The 13652-nt window shown below is 39.0% G+C and overlaps 1 protein-coding gene across 9 annotated transcripts in view; it reads right to left on the bottom strand.

Moving 5' to 3' along the window:
* Positions 1–13652, bottom strand: part of LOC100645822 (protein dead ringer homolog) — a 137325-nt gene that overhangs the window by 6981 nt on the left and 116692 nt on the right. For all 9 annotated transcript variants that reach the window (XM_048410462.1, XM_012318297.3, XM_012318313.3 and 6 more), the window contains one exon: positions 11157–11340. In XM_048410462.1, coding sequence (XP_048266419.1) covers positions 11157–11340 — 184 coding nt within the window. The remainder of the gene's footprint in view (positions 1–11156; positions 11341–13652) is intronic.

The following is a 13652-nucleotide window of genomic DNA, read 5'->3' as shown; positions in this document are numbered from 1 at the left end:
AGGGGGTGATTCCACGCTAAAAAAGAAGTCGAAAATATGGAATAAAAATTTTTCGTTTGAGGCTTTGTTTTCGAGAAATCTTCCTATAACTTCTTCTTCCGAAATATCTTTCTATGACTTTGCTGAAAAAAAAAATTAGGGTCAGTTTTGTCGAGAGCAAATACATTTACCATTTAGTTAGTTAACAATTGGTTAGAATATATCGTGGAAAGATTAATTATAGTATAACACATAAAATATAAAACAAAACTGATTTTATACCACGGCGGACGTGCGAGTACGGAACATGCGATTTCTGTAAAAAGAACACGGTTTTTAATAAAAGATATCAATTTATTAATGGAATTTATGTTAGACCAAGACGTGGTAACGGATAATTAGAAATATATAACGACGGAGGATAGAAATGAAGGGAAAGATAGCAAGAACTAAGAAACCGTTATATTTTTTACATTTTTTCTTCTAAACTATATATAATAATTTAATGTACAGAATGATAATAGAATTTATATAAGAACAATGTATTACATTATCAAAAACGTAACAATTGTAATATTAATAGTATGCACTTGTTTATGCTAAATCACTTTGAATATTCGGTTCTTCGTCCTGCATATCGAGTTTGGTATCGATTTTGCTAGATTCAACTTTTACTGCATTTTCGAATTATCTGCTATTGTTACGTTATCGGTGGACGAGGACCTCCTCACATTTCCTAAACGGTAAACTGTCGCGTTATCTTGACGATAGATAACAGATCTTCTTTTCTGCATCTATCGATTTTCTTCAGCAAATGTTATCGTATTTTCTAATAAGTCCGTGTAAAAAAAAGCGATATTTAAATTAAAGTAATAATTAAATTATACATAAAGGCAATGTTGTCCATCAAGGCGGAGGAAGACGTCGCGGTTCGCCGGACGCGAAATTGGCAAGGCAGATCCGGACGACGTGCGTGGTACGATGCGTCGCTTAATTTAATCTCGCGTCTCGTATCATTCGTGTCTGTGCCGCTCGACTTTAATGTTCGACCAGACCGTTCTAATTGCACCTGAACGATACTGCCTGTACGCTTGCGACAAACGAATAGCTTTGCGATGGCTCGTGATTCGCAGACAGCTCGCTAATGTCTGTTTCCATTAATTTTGATACGTCTCGATATATCGTGCAAGCAGAAAAAAGATAGCAGAACGATCGACCTAAAACGAAAGCATAAAGAGACTCTGCGAAAATTGTCTACCGCCATGTGACTGTTTTCTATAATTTTTTATAGAACGAGGAAGGAAAAATAAGGGACAATAAATTCAAAATACACCGGCTTGGTTACGCTTCGTTTTTCATAGACAATGGGCAAACTGTTGTTTATTACAAGCTGAATCTTCTAGATGCCAATTTATAACAGCAAAGAAGAGAGACATCAGAGACAAACGATCCGAAATAAGAGATAAACTATAGCATAGAAATAGCCTGTACTCGTATACAGTAGCCTAATCTAGTACAACAACGCGCTATTGTTTATTGGAAGCCAATATTCCTTATATTTATCGTCCAATATTTATCGTCGAGCAAGGCACGAGAAATAGGGAACAACGATTCATAGACGCTAACTGTTTCTCACTGGAACTTGATTTTTTCAACTTTTATATTCGATAAGAAGAGGGAAATAGCGAGGAATTAATCCAAAATAAAACCAAATCTCGACGATACATCTCCTATTTTTCGGATCTCCGATTTTTAACATTAAACGAGAAAGAAGGGATAAAAGAAAATCGATTCGAAATGGAAGCAATAAAACAGGTAACAAGGTACAGAGCCAGTCGTAACTCGAAAACCGCAACACGAAATCAACTTCTTCGACGGTAGGAAGACGAGCTTTGAAAAAGCCGAGTAATTCGTAAATATTGTTTATTTTGACGCGCTATCGAAGCCAGACCAAAAAGGAGACCCTCGGCGAAGAGGTGGCGGGAGATCGACCGGCGTTCGCACACACGTTCGCGGATAGACATATTCTCGCAAGAGAACCGTGGCCTATAATTCGCGCAGGGATCGTTCGGCTTTTACGATTGTCTGCCAGACTGCGGCCGAAACTAGCCCTTCGGCCCGGTCGTTTTCTCCTCCTCCGCCTTCTCGACTTCTTTCTCTTTTTCTTCCTTCTCTTTGTCTCCTTTCTTTAACAGCGAAGAATCTTCTCTCCCTCGACGAACCAAAAACTCCGTGCATCTCGTGCGTGAGCAACAACCAACGAAAACAATCTTCAGCCCCATAGTTTCGTCTCAGCTTCCACTGTGTGTGCACGCGAGACTTTGTCCAGGTGTGCGTCGTTGGTTCGGGGCATAAATCTTTCTCTCTCTCAGAGTGATAATCAAATTCGCGCTGCATCGCACGAACGAAGAAATTCGTGTCACATAGCGAAACCTGGTTTCCGGGGAATTTTCGCGTCCCGCGGCGTCCCTGACGATTAACGAACAACCAGCGAAGATATACTGCCTGATTTTCACGAGAAAAACGAGCTTCGTTGGCACGAGCTACGGTGTTTTAGCTTGTTGGCTCTCAAGATTCTGGTATACATCTTGCGCGTATTAAGCTACCTTCTCACCGAACAAGCGACGAGGAACTTCTCGCCTCTCGTTATTGCATATTTCAAATAGTATCCGACAAATATCGATCTGTGGACGTTTGTAACGTTTCGTTTACGTTGAAGCAACGTAATCGGAGGAAGATTTCTATTTGCGTTAGATTTTGAAGCGGCGTTTCGTTCTAGCAACAACTTGTTCATACACAAATGCATAATTACTGCATAATTACAGACGACGTTCTCATTGGTGGATACTACCATTGTGAAGCTTTGAGCTGTGTGAGCTGTCCCAAATAAAAGTCTCAAATGTCCAGAAAGAATGTTTGTGAACTGTTCGCATAATTTATTGCTTCAATAACGAAAAGTAAACGACGAAAACATATTTGGGAGGTACAAGAGCCAGGTATTATTGCGGTATTATTCCTTATACACAGGTATATTATTTACTTCATGCCTCCCTATCCATCCTCTAACCGCATCATGAACCAGAAACCCGAAAAAATCATCTTTCAATGGTAATTCAATCGATTATGAATTACCTAAATAAGAAATCTATAATTTCTTTGTATTTCCTGCCATGTCATTATGAGACGACTTTAATTGGATTATTGAGTTCCCTGCGATAAACATAATACTAAACACAGCCATATTTTTATTAACTTTTGTATTCATTTTACAAGCTAACGATAACCTGATTCTTTCTATTCCATCTCACCCGCATTGTCTATTTCTCTATCTTATCCTTGACATTGGACGCTCGAGAACCTTCTTACAGTTCGAGAGTGGTATTCGCAAAAGTTTACTTAAATGCTCGAGAACACGTTTGCAAACAACGTTGCTGAAAGTATTCAGCCAACGTGGACCGACCTTTATAACAGCAACTTTTCTTACCGATAACAGAAAATCGAAGAATCATGGAGGAATTGTTTTAAGAAATGTGCAATGTCAATAAAGAGTTCCTTCTTGCTTCAGCGATTTCATAACTTTCGTCTTTCGTTACGATATCGACGAGTGAAACATTCAAAGATCGCATATTCGAAACGCGTACACTTGTAAGGATCTCTATACAGGAGTGGCTACAGCAAGTACGTTAGCGCAGCATCGTGTTTGTTACAGCATTTGTATACCAGTTAATTAGATCCAAGTACGTTAGGTTTCGTATCATCGACTCATACATTTCGTGTAATTACAAAGACTTGATACTACAAAATTGACAAAATGCTTTTCGTCGGAACGTAAAAGTACGTGCCTAGGCTTTTTGTTGTCACGTACATATCTAACAAACCGACTGTTAGTAGGTACACACGTCCACCGTAACCATAGTTGTTAGCTTCTCGAAGAACACTCGTTTAAACAAACGTATCGTCCTGTCCAGGAGGCTCGTATCGTTGTCGAGGTTCGTTGCACCGCGTCGCGCGTATCTCTCGTTCCGTTTCGGAGGATGAAATTTGTTGGGAAGGAAATGAGCTACCATCGAGTCAGACACAATGGAAGAGCGGCGTTGCGCGCGCTGCCTCCCTCGCGGTATAAATAATTACACGTTGAAGACGCGTGGCTCGATATAGTCATAGCACAGCGATACACTCTCTTTGGCCCCGCGGTAAGCTGCCGCCGTCTCCCTTTACAATTTCGTTTCCTCCGTCTGTCCCTGTTTCTCTGCTGGAGATAACCGGTTGCCGGAATGATGGATGCGCCCGGCGTCCCGACGTTGTGTCGCGCGTTACGCATCGAGCGTCGCGGGGTTATTTTCACGAGTGACGCGGAGAAGCATCACGCCCGTATAATTCACATTAGCCTGTCGTGCATTAATGCGTCGCGCTCTGTTTCACAGACATCTTCCCGATCTGTCCGTTCGTTATTTGATACGAAGATTTACGAGGTTGAATAGCAAGTTCATTCTGCTTTCCTCAAAACACAACGTTAAGTGTCACTGCTTTTGTTTAAAATTCATCTAACGAACGAGTAACTTATCTGTTCTCTGTATGTCGCTTTCTATCGAAGGATCTGGAATATAAAACAACTAGTCTCTCTCTCTCTTTTATTACTTTTGGAACGAACCACGTATCTGTACGTTCTTTAAATAACTGCTGTAACATCTTTTTTTAAAATACGTAAGTACAGAGGCCAATGAAAGGCGAACAAACCAATTATTCAACCCGGTAAACGATTTGTAGACGCGACGATCCGAGCCAATAACGAAAATACACGTGCACCCTATTTTTAAGATCGCGTCAAAGAAGATATTACCATTACGCTGCTGTCGTCAGACAACTTTCTAATTAGGAATACAGTAGCGATCTGTGATATTTTTCCGAATGATAAAAGATTTTTACGGTCGTACGTATCGAACACTAACGCGAGCAGATTTTACCGATCTTATTTAGAAACGACACCGTGTACAAGTGAAGCGCCAATAAATCTTCGTTGCTACGGAAGACAGGCTCGGTATTATATAAATGGATGCATATCGTGCCGATGCCTCCAGCTCGTCGAAACCGCGCGAAGACGATTAAGCGGCCACGCGAATGGAAGCAGCTGTTCCGCGTTCGCGCCTCCTCGCCGAACTTCTGCGCGTGCTTTTCTCCTCGACTGCTGAGAAATCTCGGTGCGCCACTCGGTGCGTTGTACGCCGTAGAACGCCTCCTTTGTCGCGACGAGTTCGCGAACGTTTAATTAATTTCATCCTGCCTCGCCGGCAAAAGCGTCGCGAATCGCGCTACCAGAATAGCCGCTCCCTGATAAATCGACCGTCAAATTTATATTAACTATCCCGCCAGGAACTTGGCGCGCTCGCAAACACGCACAAGGATTTTGGGTTTCATCGAACTGACGTCGAATGGTTTCGCGATTTCAAACTCGACGACGAGGAACAAACTTGAGGCCGGCGACAGTTGCGGTGAAATAGTTGAACGTTTGCGCAACTCGCAGCTGATGCCGCAATATCGCTTTGATCAGCAATGTATAGAACTTGCGACGACTGCGAAGAAATAATTGCAAGTTCGTGGAATTCGAAGGCAACGTTTAAAATATCCAGCGATTTCATCTTGTCGACGATCGCGATTGACAATATGTAGAGAATTTGTGATATTTGCAAATAACGTTGAAACATTGCTTTGATTGCGTACATAAAGATGTAAATATTAGTTTGAATTTTTCACTAAATAATCTATGTATCGCGAGGTTGCGGAATAAACAAAAGTTGAGCTAATAACAACGATGTAAGTTGGATTCGATTTCATTGATATCTTCTACTCTCACTACCTGTTCATTCATTTTTCTTCACCATCGTAACTCGAAATTCGCGCAATTTGGAAATAATATTGAAATAATCATATCCAAGTCATCGATTCAATCTTCGATCTACTGTATGGCAACGATAGTAAAAAAATCAGCTAGAAGTTTGCGCAAAATAATGTTTCTTCTCTTTATTCGTTCAAGGAATCTGGTCATTGCTATAGTACCAACGAAATGACACAAAGTTTCGATTTCAAACAATTTGAAAATGAATGAAAAACAATACTCCGATTGGCGATGAAAATATCGAATTCGGAGGAACTTTCGTATAAAATCAGTAATTTCCTACATTGTTGTCGGTGAAATATCTAATTCGAATCGTAACTAGTAAGCAGACAAATCGGAGGATCAGTCTGCTTTTACACAAGAACGGTATTGAAACGATCAGTCAAGAACAATAAATATCATCTTACGTCGCCACCAATCATCAGATGTTTACAACATATATCTATACATAGTATAAAATAAAGTTCCCAGTAAGCGTCTGTATATTCCGACCATTGCACGAGTTTTCCTGCGGTTTTCGTCGTTTTAAAGAGTATTATTTCTCGAGTAAAGTTTAGGCGCGTGTGAAACATTAACTCGCGACAAAGATAAAACAGAAATCGACAATGCGAACCAGAGACGGTTAGCGGATATTCGCAACGAAACGGCGATTTTCTTCCTTTGCCATTCTTTCTCGTCTCCAACCGCTGCTGCGATATAGCGGAGCAACACGACCACGTCATTCAGCAATATTCTTCTGTTTTCTGTTTCATACGTGCGGCATGTCGCAAGTTGTTGGAAATCTCGCTGTATAACGATCGGTGTTGATTCGTGGATCACAGTCCGATACAAATTCGCAAAATCGGCGGTCGTCTTGTCGAAAAAGATCTCGAGCAAAGATCCAGTACATCGGCTGCTTTTATAATAAATTTGTATAATATACTGGGTTGGCGGATAAGTGATTGCGGATTTTGTCATTAGCAGTTTCGCACATACGTATCGTGATTGTCACGAAAGACGATCCGTATCGTGGAAAATCCTTAGAATTGTAATTTACATTAAACAAATGAAATATGTCTACTATGCAATAGACGCGGGACGTAAATGAATTCGTCGAATCGCAGTACCAAATGGAGATTTTATTTTGACACGCGTTTCGATTCTCCAGCTCGTAGGGGACGAGGCGAGGATAGCCGCGTCGATTTCCTCTGGCAGGTGACGAATGGGGTTAACCGGCACGAGCCGGCCGCCACGCTCCCCGGCTTCTTTCCATGGTTTTGAGTGTTCCCAGCACGGTCAGGAGCGTTAATATTGTGTGTTCCCCTGACCGAGCTTCTTTTGTGCCGCCGCCGTGCTTCGTATATTTTTGTTTCGCGGAGAACACGCTGTTCCTGATACAAGCCGCCATCTTAAGCACACAAACATTCTTTCTTGGTGCTCGCGTTTACCAATGGTAATGATGATAGTATTTCCCAAACAACGGCTGTCCAAAAGACGTGGAGCACCCTTTGATGTCCCCTCGACTATTCTTTTCTCGCTTCTTTATTTCGTATTTACATCTATTACATTCGCATCGATCCACAGTGTACGCGTTCGTAATCACGCTGCTCTCTTTCAATCATTTCTCACGTCGTTTTTCGCTCGTGATTTTCGCCGATCGCTAGAACGTTTCTTAAATTTCAGGAAAATGCGCGGAAATTATTATTGATATGCGTGATTCTTTTGTGTCCAGGGTAAACGTCAAGGACCACCTTAAATATCAAAGATCGTTCTTCGATAGTTTTCTCTTGCGTATCAACGTGGATGGCCAAGCGTAGTCCCGTTGCGTATCAAAACGCGACCCAAAGATACAGAAAGAACGGATCGCTCGTTTCTCGGCTTTTCTTCGTTGTATGAAAAAAATCGTAGACACGCAGAAGAGCGATCTGGTAAAGCCATTACGACAGACAGACGAAACAAGTAAATCGCTCTTTTGCGTGTGAACGATCGAAGAATAACGCGATACACTCCGATCAAATTAGCTCCGAAAAGAAGCCAAAATAAAAGTTGAATTTTCTTGCGCCAACTCGTGCACATCCCGTTCAAGAATAAATTATAACTTTGCTTGCCACTCGAGATTTCTTTCACGGGTTTTGTAAACAATCAAGCAACTTATACTATAATGAGAAAGATTTATAGTTGAATGCAACGTAATGTATGTATTTGTGTAATGTATGTATTTGTGTAATGTATGTATTGTTTGTACTACCTGCCTACACCTGCCGTGTCCATTGAACATTAGAATCGTTGGAATGTTAGAATATGTCTGTTTGCGCTAGAATTGCCCGAGCTCTCGAGTTTCTGCAGGATACACGCTGATTGATCGTTAGCAAAGTTAGTCTGTTAGTAGGCAATATCCTAAGTGTGTCACGAACATCTTTTATTGGTAAGAAGACGCAGGTCAGAAATCTCGGCAGCTTATATCATCGTATCGTAATTTCAAAGTGTCCTGCAAAGATATCCAATTTATAACACATCTTTGTCCATTAAATGCAAAATAAACTAAACATTCCAAACGCAATTTCCACGTCTCTCCTAATGAGCTGTAAGAGGTCCAATTCAAAATTAACCCTCTTTACGGCCATCCTATAAATTTTACCGACGAAAACCTGACACAGTCCCTTGGGTATTCCGAACGGAACAATGTTTCGGTGTTTGAACGCAGCGAATTCTGTACGATCGTAAACTTTCCTCTCGAATCCTCTCCTAGTTTCCTCAACGAACTATTCTATATGGGTTTAATAGCAATTATTAATTCGTTCTACCTTACGCCAATTTACACCTGTTCGATCTGCGTTGAGACATTACGATGTTAATTCTCCACCATCGTCAGATTGTTAACACAACCGATGGCAATCGTGTTTTCGCTGTATTCTGATATATTTACTCATCCTTTGATTTTCTGTTGCTTCGTAGCTAGCACGCTACTTGCTCATTGAATGTGAAATAAAAGCAAATGAATTGTGAATGGAGCCAGTTTAAGAATTATTCAAATTTCAGCATTTTTTTTCCGGTAGAAAGGATCATTTACGATCCATAGTTTCTTCGAGACGTTTTTCGACATTGAAATTTTGAGCAAATTTAAATGACATTGAAAATTACAAGGGTTTGGAATCGGTGGTTTCTACGTTTGCCTCTCATACATTCTGTACAGCTCGACTCTAATAAAATACGTTTATAATAAGCAGAACACAACATTTATGGCTAATACATGTGTCGAAAATGCAAAGATCATTAACCACTTGCGCTGGCAGCGAATTTACAGATACGCGTGCCAGAACGTTACGCTATAACTCGCCGTGAGGTGTCATTCGAAGCGAGGAGAATCTTACACGAAGAACTTTACACAGATATCGATACCAATTTTGATTATTGAGAATTTTGTCAAATCGGTCGGAAATATCTAATGGCAGGATATGAACGCCATAAGGCATTAGTTTCACTATGTTTCTTCCGTTTGGCACATACTCTGTACCTTCCTTGTGTATCTTATTTAGCTTTCACGTGTAGAATATTCCCTGGAAAATGAATATTCCGTGCTTTCGATAATCTGAAAGACATCCATTTTCTAAAATTTGTCATCGTCGTCGGTCATTGCTGCTAATTGGTCGAAAAAACAAACAGGAAAAAATGAGAATTGAGAGGGATTAACAAGGAAAGGGTTTAACCGTTACCGTTAATAAAACTACTAAAAGAAAAAAAAAAAAACAATGTTTCGTGAAAATAAAGGATTCGACAGCAAACACTAAGCCTTATGGCAGTCAGATGGAATCAGTGATAATAAATATTAAATATTTGGACACGGCAGTAACGGTTCCTTGAGTATTATTGCTGATCATAGTGAATATGTTGAAGAAATCGTAGACAAGAGGAACAACAGAGAAATAAGTAAAAGAAAAAAGAAGGTATATGGCATCCTTAGAAAATTAGAAACGGCTATCGTTATAGAAATCTAAAAGGATTGTGAAATACCGTGGATGAAGAAATGGACGAGTGTATAATGGCTGGGTCGCGGTACGGAAGTTAATAAAATAAAATAAATGTACTATTTGATTTGTATGAGATGCCATGTCGATAACTCGTGTATAATAGGTCGTTGGTAATTTTGGAACAAGAACGTCTCGACGTGCGTGGCTCGTCTTTTCAGCGCAAGTGGTTAAAATTCATTAACACGGATCAAAGCAAACGCATAATTATTAAGCGACAATTATTGAAAAAAATCTTTGATTATTTAATCATAAAGTAACAATTCCTCTTTGCTTAATGTTGGTTATAGAAACATATAATGCTAACGGTTATGATGTACGATAAATTAACGACAAATAAAAATCTTTTTTCCAATAAATTATGATCGTGAATTTTTAAACGTCGTAATGAGCTGTCCGAAGCTTAAAAAAATGTCTCATGTTAGTTGTTTGGCAACGAGCGCCGATTTTCTTGCAACTCGCGGCACCAATTCTTTGCTCTTGTCGCGTCGGTCTCGCGATCGGCTCATACCATGCGAACGTACCACGACTTTACTAAATTTTAACTGGCTCACGTTTGGTTCAATATGATCGGACCTTCTTTGCTATTAGATCAACTATTTTTCTGTATATTCTAATTTTATATCTCTCAATATTGATCTTTCCTAATCCACAAAAATTACCTCGCTTGTTAGTTAGTACAGAACGAAACTTCACATCCTTCTGATCGTCGATGGGTCCACGTTTGTTCGTCCACAATGATATGACAACACGACGCGATACTCGGATACGCGGCATGTGGATACGCACCTTAAAGAAACTGTGTCGACAATAGGGACATCGGTAGGTTTTTCGCTTGTTCGTTCATCCTTTTCTTTAATCAAAGAGCTCAAGAGTATTCTTAAATATTAAATAACAAAATTTCTAAATAATTTATCAACCGACTCGGAGTCAATGGTCGGATCTTAAGCGAATTATTTTTGTATATACAAAACGACGAACATATACGACGAGTAAAGATCAGGATCGTACTTACCTTTGCTGTTTTTATAAAAAGAAAAAAGAAAAAAAAGGAGGATCGATTAGATTAAACGAATGGAAATAGAAAAGATGCAAGCTGGACGTCGAATAGCTACTACGGGATATGAAACAACACGAAATGGCTGGTTCTTAGTCATCTACGCAGATTTCATGCTCAGATGAGCTTTTGTCGAACACAGGGACTTATTGTATGCGAATTACCAACGAATAAGCACAAAGCGGAATAGGGTCCCGGATGAGAAACTTCACGATCTACTTACTGGGTGCGTAGAGTAAACGCGGCGGAAGTGATACTTGATGGCAGGTGGAGACCTTTGATGATTTCCTGCCAGAGCTTCTTGTTGATTACGTCTACGAGTCCGCCCCGAGCAATCACTAAATTATACAGCTCGTATAGATCAAGCACCGATTTTGCCATTATTGGCAGTCGGTTGATCGGTGTTCCTGAAATCAAATCGAATTATTGAGAAACGTAAAACGAGAGGAAACGAAGAAGAATAGATAAACGAGGATAGAAGATGATAGAGTTTTACTGGATATACAATCAGTCGCAAAAGGATTCGGACGTTGTAGAATTTTAATTTCTAAGCTCTATATTTTCAGTAAATGTATTGGGTCGTCCGAAAAGTTTCTTTCGTTTTATAGGGAAATAATGGTCCCACAAAATTTTCCGTTTTATTTTATCGAATGATGATTCATTCTGTTCTATCAAAATAAAGATCACGACGTTCGACAGATTAGGTTTCATGTTTGTATAAAGATACATCGTTGTAGAAGACGGGTCTATAAAAGGAAGACTTTTTTTCGGACAACCTAATATGTACAAGGACCAACACAAACGTATCACATTATGTCGCGCTACTTTTTGTGGACAACAAATTGAAAAAGAACTGTTGTGTTATCGTTTATTCTTGTCTAAATATCGAAAGAAATACGGAAAAACAGCGACTTTTTATGTCAGAGAAAGTTTCGAACTTTCAAGATTCGACGATTTCTTAGTTTAGTTTTTCATTAAGTAGTGTCAGTGTTTTTATACAACCTTTATAAACAAATACTTCGCTGAAATGTGATCACAAGCGCGCATTAGTTTTGTTAGCAGTTTGTTCACGGGTTGCAAAAGCCGATGTACAGGTTTAAAAATAATTAGTAGCATCTCGCTATGAAAAGACAAAGTGAATTGGTGAAATAACGGATATGCTAAAGAAACGTTTAGAGGTAGAATGTAGAAGAAAAAATCAGTGTTCATTATCGTAAGAAACTTATTTCCACTATGTCAAAATGTTTAGATATTGTCTTTAAACACACGGGAAGTCCGATTAAATATTAAATTTTCCCGAATAATTATCATTAGTCTAATTTTATCTGTATAGTTAGTATTAGTGTCCGAAACTTTTTGTGACATAAAAATTCACTCTTTTTCAATGTTTCTTTCAATATTTAGACAACAATGAATAATATATTTTAAAAGCTTTTTTCTACTCTTATTTGCATAGTGTAGTGTAATATAGTGTAAAATATTTTTGTCTGTCCTTGTACATCCAGTGAAAACGTACGACTTTAGTAATTAAAATCGTACAGTCTCTGGATCTTTTTATGGCTAATTGTAAGTAGTTTCTTTGACATTGCTAATATGAATTATACATATGAATTTTATAAATGTTTACATTTTGCAAAAGTAATTGAATTTTACATTTAAAAGGATTTCTTTCTTCTCGAAGATATTCTAACGTGGTCGACTTATAGTAAAGTTACAGGCATTATCGAAAATAATACGATAACAAAGACTAAATATCTTAATTCAAATAATCACGTATCTTAATTTTTCATATTTCATATTTTCAAATTTTAAAACAACCAGAGTTTATCAATTTTTAAATTAGAGCCCGACTAGAAAGGCCGAACTACTTCCCCTGATTACCCTTTCGAATTTGTTAGAAAATGTAAATCTAACGACGAAAACTACTATCCTTTGATCGTTGTATCAAACGATACCTTGGAATGTACGAAGAGAACATTTTTCTAACGAATTTGATTTTTAATTATCGAGTTGACAGAAAAAGACGTTAAAATGTTACACAAGTGCAAAGTGCAAATAACGTATTTACACGCATATACCTAATACAGGAAAGTAATATGCATAGTTTAATAGACACTACACTGGTGGGTATCCCAGGGCAAGAAAACGTAACTCTGCGTCGCAATTTCAAAGCTGCGTTGCGTATGTAACTTCGTCGTGTAATCATTAGTTTGTCGGAAAAGTATCTTTCTTTTACAGATACGTCTTTTAGAACGACGCATCTTTACACAACATCGTGATTTTTATTTTGATAGAGTCAAATGGATCATACGTAATTCGATAAAATAATATAAAACGGGAAACATTGTGCATCCATTATTCCCTTATAAAACGAAAGCATCTTTCTGACGACCTAATACAACGTGTTAATTACCTAACGACGATTACAGATATCTCGATTATAACTTTCGATTCGAACGAAAGAGACGACGATAAAAATGTATCATTCGGTTCGAAGCAAACTCGATGTCTCGAGACTTGGGGGTCTTTTTATTCATCACGCGATCGGTTCGGACGCATTTTCGACGATGATGGCTCGGTGCGCTATTCGATGGCGGGGCGCACCGTTGAAGCTTTACGAGGTTTGTCCAAGGCTTCCAGCGAGGGGCGTTAACAAGAGCAATAACGAATTCGTAACGATCACGCGAGCTCCGCGGCTTTTACGATCAGCTTACCTGTA

The sequence above is a fragment of the Bombus terrestris genome, chromosome 2 (assembly GCF_910591885.1).
Source record: "Bombus terrestris chromosome 2, iyBomTerr1.2, whole genome shotgun sequence".
Taxonomy (NCBI): domain Eukaryota; kingdom Metazoa; phylum Arthropoda; class Insecta; order Hymenoptera; family Apidae; genus Bombus; species Bombus terrestris.
The sequence above is the reverse complement of the archived record's forward strand: the minus strand, read 5'-3'. Positions and strand labels throughout refer to the sequence as shown.